Here is a 20965-nt window from a genome sequence, read left to right on the forward strand (position 1 = left end):
AAACAATTAAGAAACACAACCAATTGAGTTCATATGCATATCAATCATTATCACCATTTCATGAACAAATTAGGTCAAGGTATAGCAAACAGAAGCTCATAGAAGTCAACAGCAAGACTTAACTCAAAAGCAATATTAAACATTTCCAAAAATCACCAAATGAATCATGATCAATCACAACCCACAGCATGGTAAGCATGTCAAATTTCATCCCATTTGGACAAGTGGAAGGCAGTCAAGGAAAATCAGAAAGTCAAAGCAATTTTGAACATGCTCAAAGAAGTCAACCAAACATACATCAACTTAGAAAAATCATAAATCAGAGATGGTGTATGATAAATGAATGGGACCAAAACCATGTCAAAGATTAGGATGTCTAGTTATCTCATGTAAAATTTCATGTCCATCCAATAAAGTATGAGAATTTCACAAATGAAATGGGAACATGTGTCACAAAAAGTCAACATTTGACTAAGCAGGGGAGAAAATCTCAAACAATTAGGAAATGCCACAGATAAATCCACAAAAAATCACATGTAAACTAGACATACTAGAGTAGGTTCATGCAAAAATTCAATCCATTTTGAGGTCAAGAAGCATGGTAATGAAAATCATGAAGTTAGACATCAATGGTGTGACACAAATTGTCACACCCTAATTCAAAAAATCATAACTCACAAACCACAAATGATAAATTCACAAACTCTACACCAAAATCACCATGAGTGTGTCTAGTTTAAGCACAAAAAATTGGAGAGCCATTGGATACATTCTCATCATTTCACAAATGTTTTGGCAAGATGTACAAAATGTGCATACATGTCACAAACCCTCATACCAATTAAGAATTACTCAACCAAAAAATATGGAAAAATAATGATAAAAAACTAGGGATCATGATGGAGATGATGCAAAAAACCCCATGATTTTTGAATTAAAATTGAGAGCTCTATGATTTTTGTAAGATGAAGATCACAAATGAAATAAAAATGGAAAAATAACATGATTCAATGTGTCACATGGGGTCCGAGTGGCAGTTTTGTAAATATTTGAGCCACTTACTGAAGCACAGTCGTTTTGGGCAAGAAATTGGAATGTTTTCATTGGCCAGGCTTAACACAACAGCATGCAACGTGAAACATGAAAAATCTGGAAAATGGGGAACTAGGGTTTCTGACTGATTGTGCATTGACTGATGACTTCTGAACATCCAATCCTTGACCAAAACACTTCAAATGGATCCCCAAGTCATGTGAACATGTTGGACCAACCCTAAGGCCTTGGCTCAATGAAAACTCCACTTGCTTGCTTGGTTGACTGATCTCCTGATCAGTTTGACCTAATTCTCCTGATGATCTTGCACTTGGGCAAAAGGGACAATGCAATGCTATGCAGTGGACCATGTTATGCTATGACCTAATATGAGAATGTATATACAATGATAGGTGCAAATTTGAGGTGCTACACTTTGATCCTGATGACGGAGCATTACCTTGAATCTTTCCCATTTTCAGCCAACTTTCAATTCTCTCTCCGGCCACCACAATGTCTGCAAAGTTAGTCACCGGGCATCCAACCATTCTTTCAGCAAAAACCCCCTGCAGGGTACCCATGAAGAGATCAGACATTTCTCTGTCCATCAGTGGAGGTTGCACTCTGGCAGCCAACTCCTTCCACCTTTGAGCATATTCTTTAAACCCTTCACTTGACTTCTGAGACATACCCTGCAGCTGGGTATGACTAGGAGCCATGTCAGCATTGAATTGGTACTGTTTAAAGAACGCATCACCAAGATCCTGCCAGCTCTTAACATCAGAAGACTTCAGCTTGGTATACCATTCCAAGGATCCTCCAGATAGACTGTCTTGGAAGAAGTACATCCAAAGCTTTTGATCTGTAGTGTATGCCGAGATCTTGCGGACAAAGGCTTGCAGGTGAGTCTCTGGGCAAGAACTCCCATTATACTTATCAAATACGGGCGCTTTAAACTTTTGCGGGATCACAATCCCCTCAACCAGCCCCATGTTGGACATGTTGACAAACCCCGGAGTAGCATGGCTTTCCAGAGCCCTTACCTTCTCTGCCAGCAACTGAATTTCTTTGCTTTGTGGTTGAACACCATATTGACCGAATGGCTCATTGTGCATGGAGAATTGATCAGCTTTTCGGTCCTCCTCCCTGTCCTCATCAAACCCGTAGAATGGAGGGAACATATTATCCTTCAGATTATGCCCCAGACCGGGCCCACCACCAGTAGCAGCACCAAGTCCACCAGCATTGTTGTTTACCATACCTACGGTTGCTCTTTTTTCACCGTCTCTGGATCCACCGAGCCCCTGGTTGGAGACACCATCCAGGTTAACAACACTGTTAGCAGCTGAAGCTCGCTCGAGCTTCTCAACTTTGTCAGCCAAAGCTTTCTGACCAACTGCAAAACCCTGTATGATGTTGATCAGCTCAGTCATCTTATCTTTCAGCTCGAGGATATCTGTGTTTGGGAGATCCATTAGTCTGGGAGTATTGCGTCTGGTGAAGTATCTGTGAGGACGAGTTGAGTGCAAAAGTACAGTTCTACGAGCACGAGCAATGATTCCTGCAAAATAGCAAACAGGTTAATATGCATGAATGCAACGTCTATCCATATGAGGAAGCTTCTGTCTTTCGATCCTGGTTTCATCGAGACAGATAATATCTCACCAATAACATTTTGACATCCAGATGTCTCTCAACCAGATTCTCAATCCATAACACTCCCCATATGGCTAGACGTAGGTTTGGTGCAGATGAATGCAAAATGAGAATGATGTATGAATGCAAGGCAATGGGCCATCCTCCAAGTCATCTGATCATCAACTGTACAGAAGCCTCTGACCTTTGGACTGATCACAACCATCTGAGGAATATGCAACCACAAATCCAACTCAAGGATTCCGAAATAAACGGAAGACAGATACATCATCATCATCATCTGACAAACTCTGAGCAGATACCCACAATGATCTCAGAATCGGCCCAGGGAATCCTGAAATAAACGGATCCCCACTGATAAATAACTCGGACAGCACTCCGGCGTCTCGGCAATAAATGATCATAAATCCGACTGATAAATATGACTCTGATCCACGGAACCAAAAGTCACCATTAAAGTCACCATCTGATCATGCATCTGAAAGAATCACCCTCCCCTCACAGGTAAATTCTAAACAGGTCATCCTAAGGCGGATAATAGTCTCGACAATCGGGCAGAGATACTCAATGGGTTTGCCCTTTCGGGTGTGCCATTGTAGCTCCCCTGAGATTGTCTGAACCAAAGATCCGGGAAATGATCGGTCACCAGAGTCAATAGTCCAGATGAAGTAACTCAACCAAAGTGGAATATCCACAGAGGCAAGCACTATCAAATGAACCTCGTCCGGCTTGTGGTACATCATGCTGCCAGGCACATATTGACTTAACATGAAAGAGGCAACATGATACCACACTAATCCTAGGTGTATACTCGGGCCTGGGTTTTAGCCCCACTCAGAACACCCACCCCAAAACAGAGGAACCACCTGCACAGAGGACGGCAACATGATAGTATGATGCATGCAAATATTTATGCAAATATATACACTGGTTAGAATAATAAATGCAATAAATCAAGCATCACAAGCAACCTAAACTATCCTAAAACGCTAGGAAGGACTCGCTTAGGGAAGATGGACCAGCACAGGTCGACATCTATCATGTACGATCCCCAGCAGAGTCGCCAGCTGTCGCATCCGCGAAAAAACAACCGGCGGGACTCAAATAAAAACACAACACAGAGCCGCCACTGCGCGTTATTTATCCCAAGGTAGGGAAAGGGAACGCTCAGAGAAACCTGGAAAGGAAGTGGTCTCGCGACCAAAGAGAAAGGGTAAGGGAGTCGGTTACGCAAGGGGAAGGTATTAGCACCCCTCACGTCCGTCGTACTCGACGGGATCCACGTTCTAAAATAAAGAAAAGGTTGCTAAACATCACACACACACACAGGGAACACAGGTGGGGTTAGGAGAAGGGAGCTCGATAGGACGTCGCATCCTATGCCTACATATCTTGTCTGGAGCAAGAATCAGAGCTACTGTAGTTCGACTTATGCACGCCAAACAAGCAAACACAATCACAGGCAAACATGGAGCCTTAATGCCAATCACTGGACTTACATCAGCATCCGAACCAAAACACACACCAGAAGGCAAACGTGGAGTCCGACTGCCAATCACTGGATTTATGTCGGCATCCGAACCAAACACACAAGAAGATAACAATCAAACACACACAAAAAGAAAAAAAGTGCCCGGAGAGACCTCGCACGGTCTCCTGCCTACATACCTCGTCTGGAATGAGGATCAGGGCGATGTAGTTCCCCCTCAAGGGAAAGAAAATCTAGCCAGAAACCGAGGGAAGACACACTACCAGGGAGCTGGACTCGAGCCTAGTGTTGTCATGCATCATTACCCTATGTTCAGGTTTCTACCTACTTGCGCAACTGCAAGCTAATCCTATCCAGGAAGAAAGCAAGCATACAAGCATACAGATCAAAACAAGCATTTCAAGCAAATATTCACATAGCACACACTATAACCAATCAAGTGAGGCTCAAACAATGGGTTTGACTGCCGAAGCAAGTCATCTGTACATGGGTAGTATTCGCTCTTAACCTTGCCATTACGAGGCTAAGGTGAAGCAGATGAAAGGTGAGTGAAGATTAGACTTCACAGCTCTTATCCCTGACCAGGGAGAGCTTCAGACAAAGGAGCGTGGGTCCAGAATGGAGGGACCCTTCTACGCTCAAAGACTCTGACTCGATTGTGCAACAGCACAGGATCTTGGGTTTGTGTCCCAATGCATCAACACACAGCCGTGTGAGCAGAGGGACGACTCACAGAATAGTGGGGGATAGATTGCATATCCCTTGGCTTCCACCAATTTCCTCATAGAGGTCTTTACCTGCTTGGCACAAATGTAAACAACCACAAACATTGCCTCTTAAGGAGGACTTCAGACAGTTGCCTGGCCAAGTAACAGGCCAGGTCTTCCAGACTACATGAAGTATAGAAGTCCTACCTCAAGTGGTTTAAAAACCAAGCAACAGCAAGCAAGTTCTTAAAGAACTGTAAGCGACTAAATGTACCTGAAATCAATCAAGTATCATCAGTACTCAGACAGACAACAATAAACAGCAAATGTTAATCAGTCAATCTGTACAAACAACACAAATTAATGCACACAAGGGCAAGCTATAAGCTCAAGCTCAAGCTTCACAACCTACAAAACAAAGTCATGTTAGTTCATAAACATCAACCAAACTCAATCCAAATTGCCTTGAAGCAATCTCCTTAAGCATTGTGCATTTCATCCTGAAAAGCCACACCAAATGTGAGAAACTAGACCACTAGGCCAAGCCTAGGGTCCAAAAGGGAGAAAAAAATCTAAACAGCAAGCAATATCAATCCAAAATCAACTTAAAACAATTCAAAAGCAAATGCAATTGGTCCCATGCTCATATCATTCACCATATTCATTTCATGACCAAAACAAGTCAAACTAGGTCAAATGGAACCTCAAATGTCCAAACAGAATAACTTCACTCAAAAGCATACCAAAACAATTCTAAAAATCCTCAAATAATTCACACCTAAACAGGACATATTCAAGGTATAGCATGTCAATTTTCAGCTCAATTGGACAAAAGGAACTAGGTCAATGAAAATCAAGAAATCCAGACAAGATTATTCAAGCCAATTCATAGCATCAACACAAGCATCCACTTCAAAAATTCATAACAGAGTGAAAACAATTAAGAAATGAATAGGACCAAAAGCATGATGTCCTATAAGGTGTCTATAACCAGCATACCAAATTTCACATCCATACAATACTATATGAGGATTTCACAAGAGATTTACAAACAGGTGCCATACAAGCTTGCACAATGAGCATACAGAGAAGAAAAATATCAATCAAATTGAAAATGCCATGGAAAAATCCAGAAAAATTCACATAACATTTCAACATATCAATGATCATCCATGCAAAATTTCAATCCAATCCAACAATCATAGGTCAGGCAAAAATATTCATGAAGTTGACCTAGCTAGGTGTGACACAAATTGTCACACCTAGATTCATAAAATCATATCTCACTCCTCAGGTATCCAAAAACCACAAACTTTATATGTAAATCACCATCAACATGTCTAGAATGACCACAAAAAAGTTCAGGAATTTCTTTTAATGTATGAGCATTTCACAATGAAAATGGCAAAACATGTAAAAAATACACACAAGTCAAAGTTCAATAGGCCAGGTCAATATTTTTCCATGCACAACTTATGAAACCATGCCTATAAAAAACTAGAGAGAATTTGGGATCTATCAAAAAAAGCCTCACTAATTTTGGACTTGAAATGAATTTTCTAAAGTTTTGTTAAATAATGAAATAATTATTTAGGTGTTTTATTTAATTAAAATGGATTCAGTGGCATTTCAGTAATTATCACTGCCTGGACCAAAACGCAGCGTACAATTAAATGAGATGGAGGCACGCGATTGGTTGGATTCGGCGCCAAACACATTTTCGAATTAGCAAGGCAATATGATGGATCAAACTATGAAATATTTCCAGAATTCACTTCATCTTCATCGTGTTTTTCCAGCAATGTTCAAGAACACAAGAACATTCAATCTCAACGAAAATCATCATGCATATAACCGTTGGAAAGGTCTTAGTGAGAGGATCACGAATATGCACACGATTTTGTCTAATTCTCACTACATAATCCGGATCGATCCAATTAGGTTTTGCTCTCAAATCTTAAAATCAACATAACTCATCCTATGATTCACCATTTCTAAAACTAAAAGCATCATGATAATCTATGTCATACACACTACAAAACGCATACAACAATTCATCAAATCATGAGATTCGAAATCTCACCTTAATTCGAAGGCAGTGTTGAATCGTGTGTCCTTTGCGCGTAAAAGTCCAAAACAGATGGAGTATGAGCTTCAGGATGTTGACTGGAGGTGTTAGGTTCAGTTGAAATTGCTTCTAGTAAGAGAATTTGCAAAATGCCATGGATGCACCAAAGATGGACAGTCGAGAATCTTGATCCTTTTGGCCACGAATTGATGCAACAGTTGGAGAAGAAGATGAATGGAGATTGAAGCAAAAAGAAAATCGTGATTTGATGGAGAATTGGAAGAGATTGATTCACTTTTGCTTGATGAGTGTTCTTGAGTTCTTGAGAATTTGGAGGGAAAAGAGGTTGCAATTTCTTGTGAATTGTGATTCTGATCAGAAGTTTGTTACAATTAAGAATTTATACTTCCAACTAATTACATCCTTAATCATGAATTAACCAAAATGCAAGGTAATTAGCATAGATGTCATTTTCAAAGCAAGGGCAAAAATGCCATTTCACCACAGGCCAATGACAGCTCATTTGACAGCTCACACACTCTCAAAATGACATGTGTGATCTGTTGCAACTTGTCCCATGGCCATTGGATGTGTAATTTGGATTTTCACTATGCCATGGTAAATTGTATAATTTTCAATTGCATTTCAAAAGTGACTTGTTCAAATAATGAACCTTGACATGTCATGACCATTCCAACAATTTTCAAATTGCATTTGTGAGGTGTTGCAAAAATCCCCACTCAAAAATTCTCATTATTTCTCAAGTTGGACCATTTTGCCCTTGGATCTTTTAACTGTACACTTGAAATTTGACTTTTTGCATTGACCATTTTTGATGATTTCCAATTATGCACCATGAAAGTACATGTCAAATGGAGTTTGCACATAAAAAGATCACTCCATTTGGACACTCCATGTGGAAGTTATGCCACTTTGATTATGGGTCATTTTTGAAATTGAATGGACCATAACTTGCCAACCATACATGGGAATTTCATGTTCTTGGACTTTTTAGAAAGATGAGAACAAGATCTACAACTTTCATGTTGAACAAATTTTCATTTGAAGCTTCCTTGGACGTGTAATTTTGAGGTCAAAAACTTTCCATTTTTGGAAACTTCTATTACAAGTCACTTTCTATTTTTGGCAATTTTTGTCCTGACTTGATTTTCTCCATTCTTAAGCTTTGAACTGTCAAATAACACTTGTTCCAACATGAATGAAGTGTATCCAACTCATTTCCTTCTCCAAATCCATAAAATCATGCACAGTTGACCACAGTTGACTTTTTCAACTGATAGATGAATTTGGCAATGCATAGATCAATCTGAGCTCCAATCCTCTGATGAAATGGCCCAAGGGTGAAACCCTAGCCTCAATAAGCTCGATAAAATCATGAAATGATCCTCATATCCATCATAAACCACATCTCCTAGCCATGCCCTGATTGGCCCAATGCAACTGATTAGGGTTGACCAATGGTCAAAACCCTAATCTCAAGGTATCTGATCAATCTTCTTGAATCTTCTGGATAATACAAGACCATGATGATGATGATGTATCATTTCCATCAATATGAAGACCAAGCTCCTTGAGAATCACAAAACCCTAATTGGGACCTCCACATCCTCAGATGATTGATGACCAGTCCAATGAAACCCTAGCTTGCACCATGACCTCTTATCTTCTGATCAAGACTTGTGAGGATGACTTGCACAATGTAACCACATGATATGCAATATGCAATGCCTAATGACCTAAAAATGATATGCAATATGTTAAGCTAGTCCCAAGAGAAGAGGGCAAATTTTGAGGTGTTACAAGGATATGCCAGGGTTGGATACCGATGTCGTTGTGCACAAGCTACCATTGAGAGAAGACTGTTCTCTAGTGAAGCAGAACGCCGGTGCCACGTATCAGAGTGACTTTGTTTCATGATATGATTCATCATGAAATTGAATTCTATGTTGATGACATGATAGCAAAGTCCCAAACAGAAGAGGGGCATCTGGTGGATCTGGCCAAGTTGTTTGACCGGTCGAGACAACTCAGACTGAGGTTGAGTCTGAATCAGTGCACTTGTGGAGTGCTGTCCGGAAAAATGCTGAGGCTTATTGTGAACGGATAAGAGGAATCGAGGTTGATCCTGCTAAAAAGAAAGAAAAGAAAGAAAAGAAAAAAGAAAAAGAAAAAAGCAATATAAAGAAATGCCTGAACCGAGAACAGAAAAGGAAGTTCGTGGTTTCTTAGATAGATTGAACTGCATTTCACAGTTCATATCTCATCTGACAGCCACATGTGCACCCATATTCAAGTTGGAAAAAAAAGCAAACGGTCAGGTGGATAATGATTGCCAAGGGGCATTGAAAAAAGAATAAGTTGCAGGAACCTCTGATTCTGATGTCTCCTATGGAGAGACGGTCGTTAATTCTGTACTTGACAGCCCTCAATGGGTCTATGAGGTGCGTATTGTGTCAGCATGACGAGTCTGGTCGAAAAGAGCATGCAATTTACCTTAGCAAAGAGTTTACCGACTGTGAAACAATACATTCACTGCTCGAGAAAACTTGATGTACTTTGGCATAGGCTGCTCGCCGACTGAGACAGTATATGTTGGTTCATACCACTTTGTGGATTTCCAAGATGGACCTGATCAAGTATACGTTTGGGAAGTCAGCATGGACCGGACGGGTTACGAGAGGGCGAATGATGTTGACTGAATACGATATTCAGTATACCTCTCAGAAAGCAATCGAGGGGAGTGTATTATCCGATTACATCGCCCCGCAACCCATTGAGGATTATCAACCAAGGAAGTTTGAGTTCCCTGATGATGACATCTCGAGGTGCTCAAATCGAAAGATTGTGAGGAACCGATCCCGGAGGAGGGGCCTGACCCTGAATCCGAACGGATTCTGATGTCTGATGGGGGGAGGTTAATGTGGATGAGTTAGTGCCGTTTTGGTTACGCCGAAAAGATCCCACATTCCTTTTGTTGCCCGGATAACATTTGAATGCACCAACAATGGTGGCTGAGTACGAAGCTTGTATCCTGGGTATCGATCTTCGGTGCGTACGTCTACTGGGGCAACGCCGCGCTCGCTCGTGTATGGGATAGAAGTGGTATTACCTACTGAAGTCTAGATCCCATTGTGGAGAGTCCTGATGGATGAGAAATTAGAGAAGGCTGAATGGATAAGGACTCGGTATGACGCGTTGAGCCTGACTGAGGAAAAGAGGCTGGCAGTTACTTGTCATGGGGCAGTTGTACGCAGTGAATGAAGCGTGTTGTTGACCGAAAAGTGCGACCTCGTGCGTACCACGTGGGAGAGCTGGTATTGAAAAGGATCCTTCCTCCTCAACGATCATAGGGGCAAGTGGACACACAATTATGAAGGTTCATTCGTGGTCAAGAAGGTTTTCTCTGGTGGAGCCTTGTTGTTGACGACCATGGATGACGAGGATTCTCCATCCCTTGTGAATGCGGACGCAGTTAAAAGATACTTCGTAAAACTGACCCGCTGGACAAAAAGAATAAAAGAGTCCAGGCAAAAATGGGCATCCCGGCGAACCAAAAAAAAAAAGGAAAAGGTTCGGGCAAAAGTTAGGGATAAAGAATGAAAAGAATTCGTACACCTGGCAAGTCGAAAACCCCACAAGGGCGGCTTGGGCAAAAAAGGGTATCCCGGTGGACTAAAAACCCGAAAGGGCGGTCCAGGAAAAAGAGGGAATGAAGCGAACAACTGCGTCTAGCATGGTCGTCTGTGCTTTGGACACATCATGGATAATCCCCGACAGAGATCGATCGGAAGCGTCTTGTTCAGAAGACAGAAAGTGCTGAAAGTCTTGAGGACATATGGGGTGTAACTGAGTTGGAACCCGATGAGATCACGGTTTCACATTGCCATTAGGATAGATTTTTCCTTTTGTGTGCGATCACCTCTTTTCAGGGATTGCTTCCTGTGTGTTGCTCGGTTCTGAGCCACCTTTTTTTTTAGTCAATAAATGCATGTTTAGTCAAATAATTTTGTTTTTGTCTTCATTACCGCTTTGATTGCGAAAACATCCGTTTATTTTTTATAAGAATAGTTGCATTTTGAAATATAGAGGTCCCTTCCGATGCATGCTTATAAGATTGAAATCTGGAAATCTTATTCGGAAGGTTGAGTGACCTAGGTGTTGAAATGTTGGCACGCCTGGGGCACGCTTTTATCTAACGATCTCTTGTGCAGGTGCTGTTAGATATCTTCATTCACTTGCAGGTGGTGATGGGCATTTTGGCAAAAGATCCCCGCAGAGTCCAATCAGGGGCAAGGGATAGACGAACGGTGAAAAAACAGTGACAGAGTTGCGACGACGATCCTAGAGGGTAATCAAGAAGACTCTTCAAAGTCTGAAGATTAGAAAGTTAGCCTGGATCTGAGGAAATCAGTTGTCTCGAAGAAAAGAAGAGACGAGAATATTAGGTGATGAATCAGAAAAGACCGGATGAGTCTGGGAGTCTCTCAAAAGTGGAAAGTTGACACTACGGTTGGATGGTAAATGCCAGGGTTAGACGAATCTATGGGCGTTCCATGTCAAATAGGCCGTATATACCTAGTGGGTTTGAGGGTGTTATCTCCCTAGCAGATTCGAGATCGGTGTCTCCTCAGCGAGCCTGAAGGTTGTCGTATCCCCAGCGGAGATATCAGTGAATAGTTGGTTCCTCAGCAGTCAGGTACGAAGTACTGTAATTCTCGGCATAATCGTGCCTTTAGGGTTGTGAATATTTCCCCAAGCAAGTCTGAAAGCTGTTAGAATTGTTCTTCCCCAGCAGTCGGGTAGTAGGTTCACAGACCATATCCCCAGCTAGTCTGAAGACGGTCAGTCCCCACTGAATCTGAAAGTTGTCGTATCCCCAGCGGACGTATCAGTGAATAGTTGGTTCCTCAGCAGTCAGGTACGAAGTACTGTAATTCTCGGCATAGTCGTGCCTTCCCCCAGCAGGGTGTGAATGTTTCCCCAACAATTTTGAAGTGGGTAGTTGTCTCAGCGGAGGTTTTCCCCAGCAATTTTGAAGTGGGTAGTTGTCTCAACGGAGGTTTATGTTGATGGTTTTCCCCCATCGAGTTCCCCAAGTGGATCAGGGTCGGTGAAGATTATCCCCAGTAGAGTTTATTCGGCTCGTGGGTTGGCAGTTATCCCCAGTAGAGGTGAGCATTGGCTGTTTCCCTAGCAGAGTTTCCTAGTGGATGGGATTCAGTTGAAAGTCCTCTAGTGGATTGGATTCATCGAAGTCGTCCCCGGTGGGATTTATCCTTTCTCCAGCAGCAATGCTATTCGCCAGCACAGTTGAGAAGTTGGCGTGTTCCTCAGACAGAGTCTCCCCAGAGTTGACTTGGTTCCTCCGCCGTCCCCAGTGTATCAGATCAGTAAAGCACCCCCAGCAGTGCACCTCCCCACAAAGTTGGAGAATCTAGTCAGAAGTGTGCGCTCAGCAGAGCGATCCGTTTTCTCCCTAGCAGGAGTTTTCATCATTTGCATCTTGCATGTAGTTATCATTGCATCCTCAAATCGCGTACCATTTCCATTCAATATGGAGCATTACGCCATAGAAAAATTCAAACATATGCATTCATGTGTTAAACCTAATCAGACCATATCCCCGGCAGAGGCGGATCATTGTTCAACATCTGTACGGCACATTTGCTACAGTTGCGCTTGACAGACAGCATTCAAGGTTGACTCTCCCCAGTGAGCTCCCCAATGAGATCCCCAGCAAGTGTTTAGCCTTGCCTTGACATATGTAGATGTCATCCCTGTGATACCAGTAAGTGTCATGTTAGCACCCGTGTGTGTTCTTTCTTTGGTGTCGGTACGCACCATTGTCTCGGTGTCGGTAGATATCGAGTCTCACTCCAGTCATCGGTAAATGTCTGGTCTTGCTTCACTTCTGTACGCATCATCTTTCGATGTCGGTAAACATTGTATCCTTTCCCAGGTCATCCGTTGATGTCTGGTCACCTCTCCGTTGGTGTCGATAAACGTCGAGCTTCTCCCGTTCGTCCGTTGATGTCTGGTCGAGTCTTTCCAGGTCATCCGTTGATGTCTAGTCACCTCTCCGTTGGTGTCGGTAAACGTCGAGCTTCTCCCGTTCGTCCGTTGACGTCTGGTCGAGTCTTCCCAGTTCATCCGTTGATGTCTGGTCACCTCTCCGTTGGTGTCGATAAACGTCGAGCTTCTCCCATTCGTCCGTTGACGTCTGGTCGAGTCTTCCCAGTTCATCCGTTGATGTCTGGTCACCTCTCTGTTGGTGTCGATAAACGTCGAGCTTCTCCCGTTCGTCCGTTGACGTCTGGTCGAGTCTTCCCAGTTCATCCGTTGATGTCTGGTCACCTCTCCGTTGGTGTCGATAAACGTCGAGCTTCTCCAGTTCGTCCGTTGACGTCTGGTCGAGTCTTCCCATTCATTTGTTGAAGTCTGGTCACCTCTCCGTTGGTATCGATAAACGTTGAGTTTTTCCTATTCGTCCGTTGACGTCTGGTCGAGTCTTCCCAGTTCATCCGTTGATGTCTGGTCACCTCTCCGTTGGTGTCGATAAACGTCGAGCTTCTCCCGTTCGTCCGTTGACGTCTGGTCGAGTCTTCCCATTCATCTGTTGATGTCTGGTCACCTCTCCGTTGGTATCGATAAACGTTGAGTTTTTCCTATTCGTCCGTTGACGTCTAGTTGTATTCTTTTCTCCCATTCATCCGTTGATGTCTGGTCACCTCTCCGTTGGTGTCGGTAAACGTCGAGTTTTTCCCTTGCATCCGTTGATGTCTGGTCGAGTCTTCCCATTCATCTGTTGATGTCTGGTCACCTCTCCGTTGGTATCGATAAACGTTGAGTTTTTCCTATTCGTCCGTTGACGTCTAGTTGTATTCTTTTCTCCCATTCATCCGTTGATGTCTGGTCACCTCTCCGTTGGTGTCGGTAAACGTCGAGTTTTTCCCTTGCATCCGTTGATGTCTGGTCGAGTCTTCCCATTCATCTGTTGATGTCTGGTCACCTCTCCGTTGGTATCGATAAACGTTGAGTTTTTCCTATTCGTCCGTTGACGTCTAGTTGTATTCTTTTCTCCCATTCATCCGTTGATGTCTGGTCACCTCTCCGTTGGTATCGATAAACGTTGAGTTTTTCCTATTCGTCCGTTGACGTCTAGTTTTATTCTTTTCTCCCATTCATCCGTTGATGTCTGGTCACCTCTCCGTTGGTATCGATAAACGTCGAGTTTTTCCCATTCGTCCGTTGACGTTTGGCTGTATCTTTTCATTGATAAAAATCAAAATCCCCCGGGGAAGTCGTTGGTAAACGTCTTGTCTGGTCCAGTGATAAATATCAGATGCCAGTTGAAGTTGCCCTTGGTGAACTTTCTTTTCTGGATCCCCGCAGAGTGCAAATTTCTACGGTTCTTTGGTATTCAATCCCTGTTTACCTTGAAGGTCTGACAGTCGTTGCTCTCATCCGTTCAGGTTCCCAGTTGATTGAATAGGGGCAGCTGTAGCTGTAACACCCTTCTACCCAAACGACTTATTTAAAGAATTTATCAGAGTACAACATGTAGAAGAGTTTACATTTCATTCAACTTAACACTCATCACTTTACAACATAAAAATATTTCATTTATTTTAATAAAACTTCGCAGCGGACAACAACACAATTAACGATTTATAAAAATGTTTCAACAAAACATGTCAATAATTTAGTCTTCATACACAACTTAAATAATAATATAATCTCTATTGAATCCCATAACCCCGGTGTCACATGACCAGAGCATTGACTCGACTCTGTAGAATAACTCTACACTTATTCTTCACCTCAACAAAAGCTACTCCTCATTATCTGCACATTGCTCATCATAGATGAACATAAACACATGCAGAAGGGGTGAGAATTACATTATTAAACAATAATATAACGACAGAATATAATATGAATAATTTGCACATATGTCAACACGGATCATCACAATCATCATTATAATCAACAAACTCATGAATATCAACAAAACAACACATCAATTGCAATGCACACACCCATGCATGACTCAACACGACTCGGTATACCCATTTTGTGACCACTACAGGATCACTACTCCCAGATTCACCACCATAGAATCCGAGTTCCCCATAAGGAACCAAGCCTCTCAACAAGCCCGGAGTCAACAACATCATTGGAACTCAGTCCGTTCATCACTAGGCATCGGCCTTTCATGAATGCATGCACATCAAACATGCATCATAATCAACATAGCAACAACAACATCATATAGTCATGTTATCATCATCATTAATAGCATGACATACAACTCAACAAAACAACAACAACATTACAACGATATCACATCTGGGAGTTTAAAACGCGAAAGCTGTCCGTCAAACTGATATGGCGAACGCCGTTAGGCTAATGGTGAACGCCATTAGCGTTAAACGCTCCTATTCTGGAAAAACTGTCTGTCAAACTGATATGGCGAACGCCGTTAGGCTAATGGTGAACGCCATTTAGCGTTAAACGCTCTTATTCTGAAAACTGTCTGTCAAACTGATATGGCGAACGCCGTTAGGCTAATGGTGAACGCCATTTAGCGTTAAACGCTCTTATTCTGAAAACTGTCTGTCAAACTGATATGGCGAACGCCGTTAGGCTAATGGTGAACGCCATTTAGCGTTAAACGCTCTTATTCTGAAAACTGTCTGTCAAACTGATATGGCGAACGCCGTTAGGCTAATGGTGAACGCCATTTAGCGTTAAACGCTCTTATTCTGGAAAAGGCCCAAATGGCGAGCGCCAAAGGCATAATGGCGAACGTCATTTGGATGTTATGTGCATAAACAAGATTTTAAGCGCAGAAACAGTGGACGCGCGGCTTCTAAGCCTACAACCCAATATCAACATTTAACAATCATACATACACAACATACTTCGATTACAATGTATATAACGCCACCATACTCACAGATCGGACAATTTCCCTCAAAAACCACAACTTTCCCAATCTCCCTAAATTCCCCAAATTTATCAACAACCCAATCCTATATCATGTAATTGCTCGCATATTATTGTTTAATAAGGTTCAGACCCCTTACCTCTTTGGATTGAAGGAAGCTCTGAGCAATCTTTGGTCTTTTCCTCTTCCTTCTCTTTCTCTTCAGCGCTTCTCCCTTTTCTGACTCTGAGGCAAAATACGTGAAAATGAAAACCTTCAGTTATCTCCTTTGGCCTCTTTTACCCAATTCCACTTTTACCCTTCCACTCTTCATATTCCAATTATATTATTTATTTAATTATTATTAAAATAAATAATATCTATAATAATAATAATAATAATAATCCAATAATTCAACTTTATTTAATTAAATTAATAAAATACTATTAACTCAATTAAATAATTCTCTTATTTTAATCGGGGTGTTACAACTCTCCCCCACTTTAGAAGTTTTCGTCCTCGAAAACATACCTCAAGCAAATAGAGCCGGATACGACTCCTTCATCTGATCTTCACGCTCCCAAGTCAAGCTCTCACCAGCTGGACCTCCCCAAACAACTTTCACTAGAGCAATTTTCTTACCTCTCAGGGTCTTCTCTTCTCGGTCATCTATCCGAATTGGCAACACCTCAACAGTCAAATTATCCCTCACCTGGATATCATCCAACTGAACAACATGCGACGGATCCGCAATATACTTTCTTAACTGAGATACATGAAACACGTCATGCAGATTAGAAAGCGACGGCGGTAAAGCTATCCGATACGCCACTTCCCCAACCCTCTTCAAAATCTGATACGGACCCACAAACCTCGGAGTAAGCTTTTTAGACTTTAAAGCTCTACCCACACCTGTCGTCGGAGTAACTCTCAAGAACACATGATCTCCCTCTTGGAACTCAAGTGCTTTTCTCCTCTTATCATGATAACTCTTCTGACGACTCTGAGAAATCTTCATCTTCTCCTGGATCATCTTAACCTTTTCAGTCGTCTGCTGCACAATCTCAGGTCCGAGTACAACACTCTCACCTGACTCATACCAACACAATGGAGTTCTACACCTCCTACCATACAATGCTTCATATGGAGCCATACCGATACTAGCATGAAAACTATTATTATAAGTAAACTCCACCAACGGCAAATAACTATCCCAAGAACCACTCTGCTCCAACACACAAGCTCTCAACAAATCCTCCAATGATTGGATAGTTCTTTCAGTCTGACCGTCAGTCTGAGGATGATAAGCTGAACTCAACCTCAACTTAGTCCCCAACGCTTTCTGCAAACTTTCCCAAAATCTAGAAGTAAATCTGGGATCTCTATCAGACACAATACTGGATGGAATACCATGCAGCCTCACTATCTCCTCAATATACAACTCTGCCAACTTCTCTAAAGAGTGATTAATCTTCATCGGCAAGAAATGCGCCGACTTAGTCAATCGATCCACAATCACCCAAATAGAATCATTACCTTTCACCGTCCTCGGCAGTCCCGTCACAAAATCCATGGAAATGCTATCCCACTTCCATTCAGGAATCTTCAAAGGTTGCATCATACCTGTCGGTTTCTGATGTTCAATCTTTGACTTCTGACAAGTCAAACAGGCATACACAAACTTAGCAACATCTCTTTTCATACCCGCCCACCAAAACAACTTCTTCAAATCTTGATACATTTTAGTTGCACCTGGATGGATACTCAATCCACTCCTATGGCCCTCTTCAAGAATACTCTTTTTCAATTCAGACACTTCGGGAACACAAACTCTACCTTTAAATCGCAGGATGCCATTCTCATCAATCTCAAAATTACCACCATTACCCTGGTTAACCATAGTAATATGATCAACTAGAGCGACATCAACTTGCTGACCATTCCGAATATCTTCCAGAATTCCACTAGTCAACTTCAGCATACCCAACTTTACACTATCAGCGGAAACTTCACAACCCAAACTCATATCACGGAACTGTTCAATTAACTCAAGCTCCCGAACCATCATCATAGACATATGTAGAGACTTTCTACTCAGCGCATCTGCAACTACATTAGCCTTACCGGGATGATAACTCAATTCGAAGTCAAAATCCTTCAGTAATTCTAACCACCTTCTCTGCCTCATATTTAACTCTTTCTGATCAAACAGATACTTCAGACTCTTGTGATCACTGAACACTTCGAATCTGGAACCATACAGATAATGTCTCCACATTTTCAACACAAATACAACAGCTGCAAGCTCTAGATCATGCGTAGGATAATTCCTCTCATGAACTCTCAACTGTCTAGAAGCATAAGCTACAACTTTACCATTCTGCATCAAAACACCACCAAGACCCATCAAAGAAGCATCACAATAAACAACGAAGGACTCACCAGGATTAGGCAAGATCAACACTGGAGCACTGGTCAACCGCCTCTTCAACTCAACAAAACTCGCTTCACAAGCTGCATCCCACACATACACTTGACCCTTCTTAGTCAACTGCGTCAACGGCAATGCCAACTTAGAGAAGCCTTCAATAAATCTGCGATAATAACCAGCTAACCCCAGAAAACTGCGTATCTCAGTAGCAGACTTCGGAGTCTCCCACTGTAATACAGCATCAACTTTAGCAGGATCAACAGAGATCCCACCACTCGAAATCACATGGCCAAGGAAACTCACTTCCTTCAACCAGAACTCACATTTAGATAACTTTGCATATAATTTCTTTTCTCTTAACACCTGCAAAACAATTCTCAGATGTCCTGCATGCTCTTCTTCCGTCTTAGAATATATCAATATATCATCTATGAACACCACAACAAAATCATCAAGGTACGGATGGAATATACGATTCATATATTCCATAAACACACCTGGAGCATTAGATACACCGAACGGCATCACAGTGTATTCATAATGACCATACCTCGTACGGAAAGCAGTCTTCGCAATATCATCTGACTTCACTCGGATCTGATGATAACCCGATCGCAAATCAATCTTACTGAAAACATGGGCTCCAACCAACTGGTCCATCAAATCATCAATCCTCGGCAATGGATACCGATTCTTGATAGTCACCTTATTCAACTGCCGATAATCGACACACAACCTCATCGTACCTTCTTTCTTCTTCACTAACAATACTGGTGCACCCCAAGGAGAAACACTTGGACGCACAAACTTCTTCTCAAGCAATTCTTCAAGTTGCTTCTTCAGTTCAACTAATTCAGTTGCCGACATTCTATAAGGAGACATCGACACTGGACTCGTACCTGGTACTAAGTCAATGGCAAATTCGACTTCACGTTCTGGAGGTAAATCACTTACATCCTCCGGAAACACATCCTGAAATTCACAGACAACAGGCAAATCTACACTCACTACTTTCTTATCCGCTTGTAGAGACGCAAATAAAGCGAATACCTGAGCTTCATCTTTCACAAAATCCCCTATCTGCCTAGCAGATAGAAATCTTGCCTCATCATTCTCACCAACTTCAGAGAACCGCACCGTCTTCCTATAGCAGTCGATGAACACGCCATAGAATCCTAGCCAATTCATTCCCAGAATAATATCAATTTGGTGCAAGGGTAAGCACACCAAATCAACCACGAACTCTCTCTCTCGAAGATCGTCAGATGACAACCTCGACAAACAACAGAAGTCTTCACAGAACCATTAGCAGGAGTATCTATCACCATACTTCCGCCTAGGGACGACATAATCACACCAATCCTGGTCGCACACTCATACGAAATGAACGAATGAGTAGCACCAGTGTCAACAATAGCAAGCAATTCAACATTATTAATCAAGCAAGTACCTTTAATCAGATTATCTTCTTTAGGAGCTTCAGCCCCACTCAGAGCAAACACCCTACCAGTAGTATGAGCTGCAGTAGCCGCCTTCTTCGGTTTCGAGCACTGCGAACTGATATGACCTTTCTCGCCACAATTAAAACACGTCGGACCAGCATCCTTACATTCAGTAACTCTATGACCAGTCTGACCGCATCGGAAACATCTCAGCACTCTCTTGGTACAGCTATCAGCACGGTGGCCTGGCTCGCCACACTTGAAACATTTACTAGCTATGGAAGATCCTCCCCCACTTGGCTTCTTCTCATCTACCACTTTCTGCTTACCCTTACCATTCGGAGATGCATAAGGACTACCACGATCCTTATTCTTCTTCTCACTAAGACTCTTGTAATGAGCAGTTCTAGCCTTGCTATCTTCATCAAATATCCGGCACTTATTAACCAGTGTAGGAAACCTACGAATCTCCTGGTAACCAATACCTTGTTTGATCTCGGGACGCAACCCGTTCTCAAACTTGACACACTTGGATTCCTCAGCATCAGCAGCATTATAATGAGGACAATACTGCACCAGCTCCTCAAACTTCGAAGCGTAATCAGCAACAGACATGTTACCCTGCTTCAGTTCTAGAAATTCCATCTCCTTCTTACATCGCACATCAGCAGGAAAATATTTCTCCAGAAAGGCCGTCTTGAACCTTACCCAAGTCATCTCAGCACCTGGTACTTCAATTCTCTGGCGAGTATTATCCCACCAGTTTTCAGCCTCTTCAGATAACATATGCGTACCAAACTGCACCTTCTGTGCTTCAGTACACGTCATCACCCGGAAAATCTTCTCAATTTCCTTCAGCCAAATCTGAGCACCATCTGGATCGTAGCGCCCTTTGAATGTAGGAGGGTTATTCTTCAGAAACCTTCCCAAATTCTTAAACTCATCGACCGGCGGATTCTGCTGCGCCTGCATAGCCTGCGCCATAGCAGCCAAAGCCTCAGCAATCGCACGGTCATTTTCTCCAGCCATACTCTGCACAACACAACCACCACCGTTAAATATCGACAGTGTCATTTACACTAATCGACCAACAGGGAAAACATCACATTATGACTCGACTGGACTGACCATGCTCTGATACCACTAATGTAACACCCTTCTACCCAAACGACTTATTTAAAGAATTTATC

At 42.3% G+C, this 20965-nt stretch overlaps 1 protein-coding gene across 1 annotated transcript in view; it reads right to left on the bottom strand.

The window, feature by feature from the left end:
* The window catches only part of LOC127092307 (uncharacterized), a 98325-nt gene extending 78747 nt beyond the window's left edge, over window positions 1–19578 (bottom strand). Inside the window, exon 1 of the mRNA XM_051031149.1 lies at window positions 18609–19578. Coding sequence (XP_050887106.1) covers window positions 18609–19521 — 913 coding nt within the window. The 5' untranslated portion in view covers window positions 19522–19578. The remainder of the gene's footprint in view (window positions 1–18608) is intronic.
* Between the last annotated feature and the right edge of the window lie 1387 nt (window positions 19579–20965).

This window comes from Lathyrus oleraceus, chromosome 1 (genome assembly GCF_024323335.1).
Source record: "Lathyrus oleraceus cultivar Zhongwan6 chromosome 1, CAAS_Psat_ZW6_1.0, whole genome shotgun sequence".
Classification (NCBI taxonomy): domain Eukaryota; kingdom Viridiplantae; phylum Streptophyta; class Magnoliopsida; order Fabales; family Fabaceae; genus Lathyrus; species Lathyrus oleraceus.